The 15,332-nt window shown below is 39.4% G+C and overlaps 1 protein-coding gene across 2 annotated transcripts in view; it reads right to left on the reverse strand.

Moving 5' to 3' along the window:
• The window catches only part of kdm5a (lysine (K)-specific demethylase 5A), an 86,995-nt gene extending 71,943 nt beyond the window's left edge, over positions 1-15,052 (reverse strand). Inside the window, exons 1-5 of one of the 2 annotated variants that reach the window (XM_007898636.2) lie at positions 14,362-15,052; positions 7,853-7,930; positions 7,249-7,371; positions 5,469-5,639; positions 3,828-3,884 (exon numbers count right to left, since the gene is read on the reverse strand). In XM_007898636.2, coding sequence (XP_007896827.2) covers positions 3,828-3,884; positions 5,469-5,639; positions 7,249-7,371; positions 7,853-7,930; positions 14,362-14,508 — 576 coding nt within the window. In that variant the 5' untranslated portion in view covers positions 14,509-15,052. The remainder of the gene's footprint in view (positions 1-3,827; positions 3,885-5,468; positions 5,640-7,248; positions 7,372-7,852; positions 7,931-14,361) is intronic. The other variant, XM_007898637.2, reaches the window with a different exon arrangement.
• Positions 15,053-15,332: the final 280 nt, after the last annotated feature.

Below are 15,332 nucleotides of genomic sequence, written 5' to 3' on the forward strand. Positions count from 1 at the left end.
GCTGGATTCCAAAATTCCGTTACCAGATATATCACCTTCGAACTAGTTCAGTTTCAAGGAGACCCTGCTTACCTCCCCCCACAATAGGGGGATTTCAGAACTTGGTGTTATTACACTTAGTTTCTTTGTATCAACAATCTCTTTCCTCTTCCCCCCTTATATCTCTTGTCAACGTTTTTCTTTCTCTATTCGTGATAATATGGTTGTTACTACTATGAATCTTCCTCTTGTACCTTCCAAGCTTAAAATGTTAAATTCTGCATTATCTTCCCTTTTCTATTTTCAGTGATGTCCAAAAGGATTTGCAAATATTGAATCCTGCAGGAAACTGGATGAACTTTTTTCTGACTCGGAATTCTGTAAAGGTGGCAGTTTCTAGCCAGTTCTCAGGGTCTTCCTATTGCTGCAGACAAGCCCCGACTTTACACAAGTCAAAAAGAAGATTAGAATTTAAATCCAGGTGTTAGAGTGAAATCATCTGGGGACTTGTGGGATTCATTATTTATGAATCTTGCAAACTGGATCTGTTTATTTAAATCAGAATCAATCAATTTTTCCCCACCAAGGTCCTCCACATTTTCCTTCCTTGTCATCAGTCTTATCTTCTTACAAAACCTATGTTCATCTTACCACACAATTTACCTTGATTGTTAAACTTTTTCAGTTATGGTGATGTTCTGTATTTGAGCTATATATGGGCTTTCACCTTGTTTTCAATATTAAAACAAACTGTTTCTGCTCATCCCAAATTAAACCTTTGCTAATGTCTTTCGGTTTGCATTGGCAGTCTTCATATTGTTCCACTAAACAGCTTCTTCTTGAGATTCTATATGATCCATTTGCAAATTTAACAAATTTTTTGTTATGGTGCTGCTTTTTAATTGAATATTTTTGTTCTGTCATGTTCCTCTTTGGTTAGCGAGTCCAATAGTTGCTTGTATTGTGGCTGGTATCAGTATGTGGAGTTTTTCCAATTGGCTGTCAATTCTGTCCTTTCATCATGTAATCAGACCTTATTAGAGTCTGATTACATGATTTTGAATGTGTATTTATGGTTTGATGGCTTCTTTGTTATGAGCCACTTTGATAATTGATCAATTGAGACATATTCTTCCACACTTTGTTAAATTTTAAAAATTCTCAGATAATGTTTACATTGTTTTCTGCTGGTGATTATACTTAAAATTGAGCGGGTGTGAGAGGATAGAGAGAAGAGCAATTCCTGCTGATTGATCACGGTTTGCACCACTATAGTTTCAGACGAAGACGGTTCCTGATTAGTTTCAGTTCACTTCAATTTCGGTGCAAAGGAATTGCCTGCTAAGTTTTGCATGCTGACTTCGAAGAGAACCCTTCTAAGGAATAGTTAGTGGAGTAAAAGTATGGTGTTTTAATTCCCCTTCAGTGCATCCAGAAACCAGACTACGACAGCAGTGAGAAAGACAAGGAGCACAAACACCAAGGTATTGCTCAGCGCCAGCCAGTCCAGACATCTAAAATGAATTCATTAGGACGGCGAGCAAAACGCTTGAAATCCGAGGTAAATGCAGCCTTGTAGAAGTATGTGTCAACCAGAACACAGACGGTGCTTCTCTTTACACAATTTTTCTAAATAAATAGAAGCATGAAATGTTTCTAGCACAAAAATGTGTTCCTATTGGAATGTCACCCATCCTTTGTCATAAATATCATCTGGGAATGTTAGCCGGGGTCATTATTGCCAAGATAACAGTCAAAGTGAATTGAAAATGTACATATCCTCAATCTCTCTCCTCTTTCCCCTCTCTCCCCTCCCTCTTCCCCATGCTCTCCCCCCCCCCCCGTCCCCACTCTCCTCCGCGCCCCCAACCTTTTTGTTGAACGCTCTAATACCAAGTGTTACTCCTTGATCACAAATGATGGAACTTAACATGAGCATGAATATATTGGAACACTGGGTCTTTCAAGAGAGAGAGAGAGCCAGACAGACAGAGAGAGAGCCAGAGAGAGAGAGAGAGAGAGCCAGAGAGAGCCAGAGAGAGAGAGAGAGAGCCAGAGAGCCAGAGAGAGAGCGAGAGAGAGAGCCAGACAGAGAGAGAGAGAGAGAGCCAGACAGAGAGAGAGGAGAGAGAGCCAGACAGAGAGAGAGAGAGAGAGAGAGAGAGCCAGACAGAGAGAGAGAGAGCCAGACAGAGGAGAGAGAGCCAGACAGAGAGAGAGAGAGAGAGCCAGACAGAGAGAGAGACCAGACAGAGAGAGACCAGACAGAGAGAGAGCCAGACAGAGAGAGAGAGAGAGCCAGACAGAGAGAGAGAGAGAGAGCCAGACAGAGAGAGAGAGAGAGCCAGACAGAGAGGAGAGAGAGAGGAGAGAGAGAGGAGAGGCCAGACAGAGAGAGAGAGAGAGAGAGAGAGAGAGCCAGACAGAGAGAGAGAAGAGAGAGAGAGAGCCAGACAGAGAGAGAGAGAGAGCCAGACAGAGAAGAGAGACAGAAGAAGAGAGAGAGAAGAGAGCAGAGACAGACAGAGCCAGAGAGACAGACAGAGAGAGAGCAGACAGACAGAGAGAGAGAGAGAGCCAGACAGAGAGAGAGAGAGAGAGCCAGACAGACAGAGAGAGAGAGAGAGCCAGACAGAGAGCCAGAGAGAAAATGTATTAAAGGAGTCCTCCCACTGGAGTTCTGCCAGCCGGGTATAATGTCTAAACGAAATGTCAGTTTGTCTGTGTGTCAAGCTACATATTGGATCCTGCGGTTGTAAGCAAAGCTGCAACGGGGTGCCTAAATCATACTCCACTCGAGTCTCCGTTCTTCCCACACTTACTGGCCGCATTTTATCAGCGGGAAATCACGTCCTGATCCCTCGACGTAGTTGCACTTTCCGGTCAGCTGCATTCAATCGCAGGAAATGTAGTCTTGATCAGTCACCTTATGCGCAGAAGAACTTTGTTCATCACGATTCCACGCAATTCTAACTTTGTCGGTTAGTGCAAATCCGCCGACGCAATGAACTGCAGCTAACTTGGTCTTGATCCATCACCTCATGCAAACTTACCGGCTGCACTGAATTAAGCAGGTTTAGATTATTGATTAAATCTGATATTATACAATTGATACAAGTTTACCTGCAACTCAGACTTAGCAAAAGTCGTATTAAATGTTATGGTGCTGACTAATTTGAGTTATGTGAGTTTTATTGTACACGGAACTGTTATTTGGAGAATCTTAAGCATGGCAATGGATTTCCATGTGAAGAAACTACTAGGCTGACTTTAAAAAATAAATCAGGTAATAGAATATGGTTCAGTCCATTTGTCAAATTATCATGAGGAAATTATATGGATTGGGTATAGACAGGAAATATGAGCAGAAAGCAGTTCTCTGGAAAGAATTGAAGTGCAAGAAAATTAAACTACTCATGCTTTTTTCATTGCAGTTGGTAATAGGGTACTATTTAAGCATCTTCCCTCAGGAAATAAATGTGTTGGGCAGAGCCTTTGATTGGGTAGATTGTATATGGATTGTGAAAAGAACTAGTTTGATGTGCCAAATAAGCTTTTTCTCGTATACCAATTACTCTAAAGTATCCACACCATACACAAGCAAAAAAGCTAAACAAAGTCTATAATTGTTTGGCATTAACTTGCATTGCAGGATACAACACAATATCAGACACCATAACATCAGAATTCACAACTGCCTTGATTGAAACACCCCTAAACAAAGTGATAAGTTATTCATTCATAATTATTTCTTATCCTTTGCATCTATCAGGAACAAACATCAAACCAGAGAGAGGAATTGGGGACAAGATTGAAGTGCTTAAGCACAGATGCAGAGGTTCACCTACCTGACTCAAGGTTCGCACCGAGCTTGGAAAGATCTGCATGGAGGCGTTTTCAAGAGTCTATTAAAGGGATAAGGCAAAATTACTGGAGATCAAATAAAATGATCACATCAGGGTGCATGGAACTCACAGCAAAATTGTTTGTTATTTTGAACAGGAGCATAGATAATGGAGGGGGAGATCAAAGCATCTGCAGAAAGTAGCTTTTGATTTCACAAAGGAATGAATTTTCATTGCTGTGATACAGATAACTTGCATTCTTCAGAAATCTGCTTCACCTGTATGCTCCACAGAAAAGATAAATGTATTCAAAATTAAAAGTAATAATTACACATTTGAAGTTCTCCTAGGACAATAAGGATACATCAGCGATGGAAATAATTCAGCATAGGTTTAATTGGCTGATACCAGGGCTGGCAGTTACTGCTATCTGAAAACACACTGGGCTTTTTTTCGCTAAAGAGGTTTAACGGGGATCTAATAAGTGTTTAAAATGTTTTTTTAAAAAAAGGTTTAATAAGCTTTACATAAATAAGCTGTTTCCACTGGTTGGGGAGTCCGTAGCCAGGGGATACAAATAAGATCAGAACTAGAGGACTAAAAAGAGAATTTAGGTGGAACTAATTCACGCAGAGGGTAGTGAGATTGTAGAACTCACTGCCTGAAGCACTGTTCAAATTAAATTAAACCACTGTTGAATCAGATAGTATAGATGCATTCAAGATGTCAGATTTTCACATGAGGTTTTGAAGGCACGCCAGCACCCTCTGCCTTGGAAGGATTCAAATCTCAAGACATAAAAAGCTGCATGAGCCAGTTTCCCAGGAAAATATTAACTGATCCAAGAAGTAAACCTTCATTTGATCATATATCAAAAGAACATTGGGTGAAAATATGAAAATTGCTTCAAATGCCCACCTCATTTCTCTAAGCGTTTTGACAGCAAGGCCATGCTCAGGTCAAGTGATTCTTAACAGTGCTCGATGTCTTCTTTCTGCCAGGTGCCACCTGTGCAAAATTCATTCTACAATTTGCAATTTTTGCTCAGGAACAGCCCAATCCAATGTGAGAGGCACACAGTAAAAAAATATTCAGTCTTGCAGAGAGATCATACTCTGTCCATTTCAAAAGAAATATTGCTCATTGAGCATCTAAATGCTAAGAAGAATCATTGAGCCTTTAAGTCATGGATGAGGTTAAAGAAAAATATTGATGGAAGAAAACATTTGGAAGGAATGATTGAAACAAGAGTACTATCATATACCAGTGATGAACAAATCAAACAACTGTGTTGAAAGGACTAAAAAAAAATGTTAAAAAAGTACAGAATTGTAAAGTATACATATAAAGTTCTATCTCAGTCTTTATCTCTCTCTCTTGCCCCTCCTGCCCCCCATCCCCAGGGGAATCTCTCTCTCCAGACAATTTGGCAACAGAATAAAATTGTGTTTGAGGCTTTTTTTTAAACGTGTGGAAACTAGCCATAGGATCGAAATGGCCTCTTCAAATGCTTGACATGACTGTTCCATCATGTACTTTTGTATTTCCAATTTTTTGTCAGCACATGCAATGAGAACAGCAATTTAGCAAAATATTCCAACATGAAGAAAGACCACTGATTGGAGTGCAATAGGCAAGTCTTACCGAAAGACTGACTCCTGTCTGAAACAGCTCATATGGATACAGAATTTTCTCATAGTGGGAGCGTAAGAGTGAGCCAATACCCTTTCCTTGGGGATAACCCATTCGACTGGCAACCTTTGACCACTTCCTCTCCTTACACAGCATTTCAAATCCACCTTCACTTGCAACCACCTGCAAGAGGAAAGTACAATTTTAAGTGAGCTTTAATGAACACAGAATCAAAGTAAAATAACTTTTCTTGCTCGTTGACTGCACAAGTAACAGCGCCACTCAGGATCATACTGAGCGGCACAGTTTCATAGCTTGGTCTCATCTGAGTCAGCTGAATTTTTACATGGAAGCAGTGTGTGTGTGGTGGGGGTGGAGATCTACAATCGATACCAGTGCCTCAGGTTATATAAAGGCAGAAAAATCCAAGGCTCCTCTCAGACAATTACCCAACGACTAGAAATTTTAGTCTAGAAAGAGACTCTGTGTGAAAGTCAGTAACAATGAGGCAACATAAAGCTCATTCTTCAAAATGACAGTATCTCCTCATGCCTCTTGCACCTCTAGGGCATCAATTGATTAATATTAGATACAGTTAATCTCCAAAACAAAGACACAAATCAGGCTTCATATATCACCATGTTCATGTAGTTTAAATTATTTTAAACAAACAAAGTCAACACTGAAAAGTAGAATTGGAATTGTAGTGTATGGATATATAACAGTTCACATAACAGTTGTCTTGAAGAATGAGACATCGGCTAAAACAGTATTTCCATTAAATATATCTTATGGACAAGTGAACACTTGCAAAGTGGCTCCATGTCAGAGCTATACTGCTCCTTCCTGGAAAGAGACTGATGAGAACATTTGTGTGGAGGTGATGAAATGCCAGAGATCTTACAGATCTTAATTTGTCAGAATAAAATTTTACAGCGAAGCTTGCAGGGGGTGGGGGAAGAGAGAGGAGAAAGCCACCAATGGTAGAGTTAGAGCCTGTTTTTTCAATTTTTTCTATCTTTAACCTATCTCTCACCAATGCATTAAGAAAATGTGAGACCTTGGTACACTTAGGACAAGAAAATCAATCAGTTCCAAGATCATGTTGCTTCTGTAACATAATGGTGGCTGGCTTTTCACTTGTTTAAAAAAAAGTATTTTTTTCAGGTCATCAGATCAATGCTTATGTGACTTCCTGAGCACGATTTATGCTCAGCTCTTGAAATTAAGTCAAAAGCAATCTGATAATGTGGATATCAGCCATTCTGATGTGTGCAAAAAATCAACTGGTGTTTTGAAGCAATTTTTCTGGCTTTCCATACACATTTTATATTTCCCGGTAAGTAGATATCAGGTTCTGCAATGACATGATTCTGCAAGCAAACCTGCATTATAACAAAGCACAATATTATGCAGTGTTACTGTATCACACAATTTTGATTAAATCTACCTTTCCAATACAGCTGAATTCAGCCCGATTAACTGTCAAGGTAGTTTCCAATGAAATGGATCAGCAGTTCGACATGTGATCTGGACAACAAACTATTAACCACTTTTAGTTGAACCAAATTTATTTTCACTCATCAAAACTTAGAAACAAAGAGAATAGATTTGGTCCTGATTCCTAGACGGAAGAGCTATGGGAAGGAGCAGTAGATTCAGCGACATTGAAGAAGTAGTACTTCAAATACAAGATAATTGTCCTAAAATCATACTTAAAATGATTTACACTTTTAAACAAATAAAACCCAACCCAGCAGAATTGTTTTTCAAACTCAACTGAAGCTCTAACCTTACTGAGTGTATACAAATCCAGAATTCTTCTCTCTACATGTGGGATTTTTAGTGTTGATCCCTGCAATTCCCAGAATTTTGCCATGTGATCGAGGAAGTTCAGCTTGACTCGGGTCTGTGCCTAAAAGCATAGAGCAGCATGTTATTTTGGAATAACATTTCAAATCTGTGCACAAACATTGTGTAAAACACTTGCGTTCCTATCTAACTGACAACAATTTAGTAACAGCTAAGCCAACAGTCTCTGTTAAGGAGTACAGACAGACATTATCTACGATTCAATCTTACTCAAATTATTGAATAACAAATGGTGGCTCTAAAATGTGTCCAGATCCCAGATTGAAAATCACATTCACTCCTTTCAACATTATTTGTATTTGCAGTCTCTACCAGAGGTAAGGTTACACTCGTATGTCTCGTTCAGGAATTTCAAAGTCTGCTTGAATAAAAGTTGTGAATGTGGTACAGTTACACTGGAGCTGAAACTACGCAGCATTCAGTCAGTGAAGAAGCTCTTCACAGTGACAATCAATAGAGGTAGGAAAATTCAAGGCTGGAAAATAGTTACCTAGTTCTCACTGAAGTTATTATTTCCTGCTTACCTCCAGCTCATTGAGCCTCTGGATTCTTGGTGTGAAGCAAAAGTTCTTCACCTCACAGGCAAAAGGTGGCTGCCAGTCCTAAAAAAAACAATCAACATATTCATTTATTACTCCCTGAATCTTTTTCTTGGTTCTTCCCCCTCCACACAAGTTCTCCTTGCTAAACCAAATAAAGTCAATTGGAATTTCTTAAAAACTGATGAAGAGGGAAAAAATTGACCTGGCATCACACTCTGATCGCAATCAAACAAACAGGATTATGACCTGAAACAACTCCCCACCACCCCACATTAGACACCCTCAGCTCAACTAGTCATTACAAATCAGAATTAATTAGAAAAGTAACAAACCTTCACAGGTTACCTAGTGAAGACCACAGAGACAAACAGATTTGAACAATTCAAAATCCAATTACAAGTAGAGGATGCCAAAAAGAACAAGGCAGAGAAACACCAATTTTGATCAAGACATTCCCCGTTCTCAATGATTGAGTGGTCCAGTTACATGAGTGAATTTAAAAACACCTGTTAGTTACAAAGCGAAACAATGAAAAATATAATTTAACACAAAACAGTTTACACAGCAAATTTTACACAGTGGGCCAAATAATACCAAAAGTGCAGACGAGGAGTTGAACCGGTGACCAGGTGAAAGGGCCTAACCCTAATTGGCAAAAGCTGGGTGTGTAGGGTTGCAGCAAGTCGTAGAAGCAGGGTAAGTGACGTTTTGGAGGGATTTGAATGTGAAGTTGAGGATCTCCAACATGCAGTGAGAAGTTCGGGGGAAAGGGATGCAACACTTGCTATGAATTTATTTGCAAGGAAATAACCTTTGCATTTGATATAGTGCCTTAATTAATTTGTTGAGGCATCTCAAAACTCTTCACAGAATATACTGTAAAATGTAGTGACTATTTTTTCAGCGAAATAATTGATATATGGATTTCTTTTGTATAAATCTAGAGGTTTCAAAGCTGGCACACAAGTATCGCAATTCCACCTGCATTAAAATCTCAAGTGCCTTTCAGTATATCATCCATGCCACTCATTTAAATTTCGGGTTTCTAGCACTCTCATATTAGTCTGTTACCCTCAGCATTTTTAATTGTTAAGCACGCCAAATTCAATTATCTATGTTTTCTTTTAACCAGGTGTTAACCCATAGAACAAAAATAAGGTGAATTTTTAGTATCTTGAATGTCAGATATTTTGGATTTTGTTAGTGCTAACAAGAGTAGCTGCAGTAACTGAAGTAGTCCCTGCTCTGGGAATAGACTATATTGCACAGAATGCACTGCACTGAACAATTGAAGACAAACCAACAACAGTCTGCCAGGCTCCTGATACTGTGCAGGCTTGAAAACACAAGTACAATTTTAAAACAAACATCAAGAGATGTTCATTAATGCTCTGATGCATACCATACGTTGGACCAGAAGGAATAATTTCCCATTCGGGCCTCGATTCAGTCACCATTTTAATTAATGCATCTTTTTCATTGGGGGGGTGGGGGGGGTGTTGGAGGTTAGCTTTGGCTGAAGATCTCATTAGTTTTCACATTGGTTTCTTGACTCAATAATAATAATAATCCTTGCATTTGATATAGCGCTTTTCACGTCGGGAGGACGTCCCAAAGTGCTTCACAGAACACACTGTAAAGTGAATTGACTGTATATTTGTGGGCGAACGCGGCAGCCAATTGCGCACAGCAATGTCCCACAAACAATCGTAGATTACAAATGACCAATTTATTATTGTTTTTGGTTTTGAAGGGATTATTATTTCATTTATCAAGAGTCAATGCCTGTGACTCTTGATAAATGAAAACAAGATTCAACTCTTAAAGCTCCAGTACCTGTCAACAGGAAGCCTCAGTTTTCCTAGCAAATTCACTTCACACTTTGTATAAACATAAAAACTTGAGACCACTTATTTCAGTTTGAAAATTGGCCACCCAAGAAAGTTGTTTAGCTACTGTCAGCAGAATCTAGGGCAAGTCAACAAAGTGAGTCATTGGGAGGCATTTAAAATTTTTGGAACCTTTCAGGAATAAAAAATAAAGTATCCTTATTCTAATGAAAATCGTCTGAAAGAAGGCAAAAAATGTTTTTGTCCCAGCCAAGGGAATGGAGTTCAGAACACCTTTAAGCATAGCACATGATATGCTCTGCACTGAAGACCTGGCCGAAAACCCCAAGACCCAAACTTTGTTTGAAGTAAAATACTTCAAATCAAGCCAGTTATTGACTATGCTATTTAGGTTTTTACAATCAAAAAATAAGTAAAGCTAATTTCTACATTTTCAAAAGCCATTGCAGCATTGTTTAAGTGTACAATATCACACTCTTCACCATTTGGGAATTGAGACAAATTTAACATTGTATACACACCCTTTTTAAACCATAATGAAGATGAAAAAAATTAAAATCCAGTGTGGCAGAAATCTTCAATATTTGAATTTACAAATTCTGGCCTAAAATTTACAATTTCAATGTTGAATTGTGATACAGGATTAACACATAAAAAATACACAAGTCTCAACACTGCAACTATTTTTTTTTCACAGGAGTCAAGAACCAGCACAAAATGCAATACACAGCATGTGTTAAGTTTTGGAAGAAACCATCAAACTTATTTTTTCATTTATTGTGCATAGACAGTAAAGCACAAGAGTTTTCTTTTGCACCCATTAACTTTCAAAAAGCTTCCAAAAATTAGTACTCAAATTAAAAATAATAATCCTTGCATTTGATATAGAACCTTTCCAAAAGCAGTATGCCTCAAAGTGCTTTACACATTGTAATGGTGAGCAACCACAACAGCTAATTTGTACACATCAGCTTCCCGCTAATAAACATGAAATGAGTGATCAATTTTCTTTGGGGGATTAGTGGCCAGGACACAAGGAGAAACTTCCTTTTATTTACAAACAGTACTGTGGAATCTTTAACATCCACCTAGACCGAAAAGGGCAAATCCAACAACACCCCCACTACTGTATTCAAATTGTCAGCCAACTGAGTTCAAAGTCCCAATGTGGGGCTTGAACCCACAACCTTCTTCCAAAACAATTGTTTTGAGGTAGTTTACACTTCTACATTTCACAAAATAGATTTACTGGACCAAATTATAAAAGATAAGTTATCTCAACCCCCTCCCAAGCCATCTCCTTCATCTACATCTCCCCCACTCATAAAATCTCCACTGATGCAATAAAGAAAAAAATCTAAAACCATAGAAATGCATACAGCACAAAAGAAGGCCATTCGGCCCATCGTGTCTGTGCTGGCAATGCTTTCTGTGTCATTTTCCTGCCCTTTCCTCAACCATGAGTTTAAATCCATTCAATGTGTTTCAGCAACTTAACTGTTTTTTTGTCTAAATTAACAATCAAAGGTAACAAGTTTTTGCACCAATTTATAAAAGCTTTTCATCAATTTTCTTTGCAACACTTTAATTGAATATTGACTTTTAAAGATAATCTTTCAGTGTCTTATATCAAAGCATCTCAAAGTGGTTTTCTGTAAAGTTAATAACTTTGTATTTATCAACAACAACTTGCATTTATATAGCACTCTTCATGCCCGACAGGGTCTTGGAGCGCTTATCAGCAAACGTGCCGCAGCAAGGTCCCACAAACAGCCAGTATTTTACTGGATGCTCAATTTAATTGGGGGATCATGATCAAAAAAGTGTAAATTACACACTGGATTATGTACTACATTATGCATTCAAACCATTAAGTTTCTGTTTAAAGTTTTAGTGATCCCTAGATTACTGAGGTTAAGTCATTGTATGCCCTTTCCTTTCAAGACAAAGGCATTGGAATTTTAGAATGGAAAATTAAATGGCTAACAACAATTTCACAAACAGAGGCATATGCAATTCAAAAAGGAACATCTCCAAAAACAATTGCACATTTATATTCTGATCATGAATCCTTAAGCAAGGATTTAGAATGAGAAATTATATTGATAAGAGGAAGCAAAATCAATTTCTCTGCTTTCCAATTTTTTTAAAAAAGGGCCTTATATATACACAATAATACTTGCACTTTGTTTTCCAGCTTTTACATCAGGAGGATATTCCAAAGTGCTTCAGAGGATATGCTGCAAAGTGGATTGGTTGTGTTTTGAAGGCAAATGAGGCAGACAATTTGTGGGCAGCAATGATCCACAAGCATGAAGGGAATGACGTACTTTATTTAGGTGACTGTTGGTCAGGACAGGGGAAGAAACTCCCTCTTCTCTTCGAACAGTGCCATTTGAACAGATGTCTTGGTTTAACGTATCAAAGTCAACCTCCAACTTTTCTATCTCTCAAAATAAATTGGAAAGGAGAAACTTAATCCTATTCTGTGATGAAGTGAAACATTTTAAAAGCTTGATGAAATTGTGAAGCTCCAATATGCATTGCATTCTCTTTTGTAATTCTACTTCTCTGTACATTATGAATTTCAAAACGGTTGAAAAGGCAAACTTTTTTAAAAAAGACTGCAGTATTTCAGGTTATCACATCCAAATAACTATGTGAAGACGAGCAACAAGTTTTTAAAAAATGATTGTGGTTTTCAACTTAAACCTGTTCTATAAATATAAACATATTGGGGTCTTGTGGCTGACAGAGAACACATCTCTTTTGTCACATTTGACATCTGACAAGTGCCTCACCCACATCTTTTTCTGGAAGCTACCAGCCTCCAACAAGTGCTTTCCATAATACACAATACTCTTTTTTGTTTTATGCTCTCATCTGTCATTTACCTACCAATAATAAATCTCTGCACTTAAATAGACTGCTCAGAGTGAATTAAAGGGACAAATTAAACATGTTTTTTTAAATCTGCAAACATGATGTAATTAAGAGATAAAGCAAAGTGCATAATTAATTTGATAATTTTACAGTAAACATTGTGAGTAAATTTATGGTGATTTCTCAAACAATTGTCATTGAACTGCATTGTTGGAAGACAATCAGAAAACACAGCCTGAATATTTTATTTATAAATCTAGATCCAGTACTTTCACAAAGCCAAGATTATTACCCAACTATACTCCACACAATAATTTGTAAAATTGTAATAATGGATGCCAAAGTCTGACTTTTTAGATTTTAATTTCATAAACTTCTTCACTAACTTGATCCCTCTTTCCATACATTGATGCCTCTGCTCTTCAAGATTTATTATTTTAAACAAGGATCAAAGTGATCAAGGATCCTTCTACCATTCATATTAATGTTCGTAGTTCCTGATTCACCTGCAATACTCATTATTAAAGGTGCATTGTTCAATGGTATTTCTTAGTGAACAGTAATGAGATTCAAACATGAACTATTCTCCAGTTACTGGATGTTAGTTTATTGGCAGATGGATTTTTCAGGGGTAATAATTCCTTCCAAAAAATAATAATAAATTGGTCACTAAATTCACGACTGTGGAACACTGCTGTGCGCAATTGGCTACCGCATTTCGCACTCAAAATATATTGTCAATTCACTTTCAGTATATTCTGTGAAGCGTTTGAAGACATCTCGAAGACGTGATAAGGCGCTATATCAAATGCAAGGATTGTTATTATATTCTGTCAATAGTCTACAGTATTATCACCATCTTCCACTGGCTGCCTGCAGCCATATAAAACTAAACCCAGTCACTGTTCAAAGAGAACTTATTAATGCCAGATGAACTGGTGTGAATTGAATTGAACTGGGGGGGTGTGGTGGTGGGGGGAAGTGTATGTTTAAAAAGTGGATGAGGCATGGATTAACCATTCAGGCAAGATCTATTTTGGAAAGGGTGAATGTTATTGCTTGGAAGAGGTTGCTAGAATGTCATACTGAATAGGTTAACAGCCTTAAATAAACTTTGTTTATTTTGTTAAAAAGAGTGGACAGAAAGTGAGAGTAGTCCTGTAGCTCAGTGGTTAGCGCACTTGCCTCGCAAGGAAGAGACCTGGGTTTGCTTCCCGGCAGGAAGAAACCTTGGGCAAGTTTCCTTGCTCCACACGCCTCTCTTTACCTACCAGTACATAAGAACCCAGTTAATCGATTGGCGGATCACTTTTCTGGGATTAATAATTCCTCTTTAAAAAATCGGTCACTTCAATCAAAGATTGTTTGTGGCACACTGCTGTGCACAGTCGGCTGCCGCTTTTCGCCCACAAAATACCGTCACTACACTTTACAGTGTATTCTGTGAGGCGCTTTGAGACGTCTCGAAGACGTGATAAGGCGCTATAACAAATGCAAGGATTATTATTATTAGGGACAGAACGGTATTTCCATCATGCGGCAAGTGACACAAGTTTACTGCCCTGAGAAAGATGCGATTATATATGCGGCGATATCATCATATGTTTGAAAACGAATCGATCAAAACACTTTTCCACCGATACGTCAGCTCTGAGGCGCATTGTTTACAGCTGAAAAGTCGTTGGGGAAAAGGTTGATTTTTTTAAAAAAAATACAACCACCCACACCCCTTGGGAGGTACTGCAGTGGGAGACCTACCTTGGGCGGCCGGATCTTACAGATGCCGGTTCTCTCGGCAATGGGCCGGATCTTGTTGATGAAGGCCAGCGGGTCTGTGAACTCCTCCCAACTCGGCTCGAAAACCGGACACTCGGGCGGAGGGATGAACTCCGAATAAACCCACATGACGACGTCGGCGGCTGAGGCCTGGCAACCAACACAAATCGCCGTAATCAACACAAATCGCTTTCTCGCCGCCGTAAAGAAAGTGATCAACACAAAGGGAGAGAGTGGATGTGGCGAGTGTCCCTCCTTCCTCTCACAGCCGCATCGCTTCAGCCTCTTCACTCGGAAATCGGCCCGAGCAGCTTCTCCCACCGCCCCACCGTGGCTGTCGGCCTGTCCACAATAAACAAGCCCAGCCCAGCCAGGCCCGGCCCGGCCCTCCCCCGGATACAAGAGCTGAAATATCCCTTCTTTATTCTGCTCTCCTCGACTGCTTGTAAATTTCCGAAGCAAACCCTGGACGCGGAGTCGGGGGTGGGGGGGTCCTCCTCTCAAAGTAACCGCTCCCCCAGCGCCTCGCAAACAGCCGACGACCACCACAACAACGCTGCTCCTTCCTCGCCCTCCGCCACGCTGCTCCGGGCCGCCCTGCCTCTCGCTCCAGACATTTTTTTTTCCTTCTCGGCTTTGGCTTCGAGAGGAGACAACAAAACCACCGCGCGGGGTCGAGCGCGCCGCGGCACGCAGTGGGTGCCGTAAGCGTGCGCGCGCACTCATGCGAAATAGTCCCTGTCCAAGAAACACCTATTATCACTCTTCAATCAGTCGTCTTTTGAGAGGAAAGCAAACAAAAGCGACTTTTATTATTTCATTATTCGTCGCGTTCTCCCCCGCCTTCAAAATGAACCCGAGGCTTTATATTTCGCTTCCTCGAAGTTCAGTTACCGTTTTTTTGTTTTGAAACTGCGGAGGGATCCGGCTTGTTTTTATAGCACTTTTCCCCA

This window comes from Callorhinchus milii, unplaced genomic scaffold (assembly GCF_018977255.1).
Source record: "Callorhinchus milii isolate IMCB2004 unplaced genomic scaffold, IMCB_Cmil_1.0 Scaffold5, whole genome shotgun sequence".
Lineage (NCBI taxonomy): Eukaryota > Metazoa > Chordata > Chondrichthyes > Chimaeriformes > Callorhinchidae > Callorhinchus > Callorhinchus milii.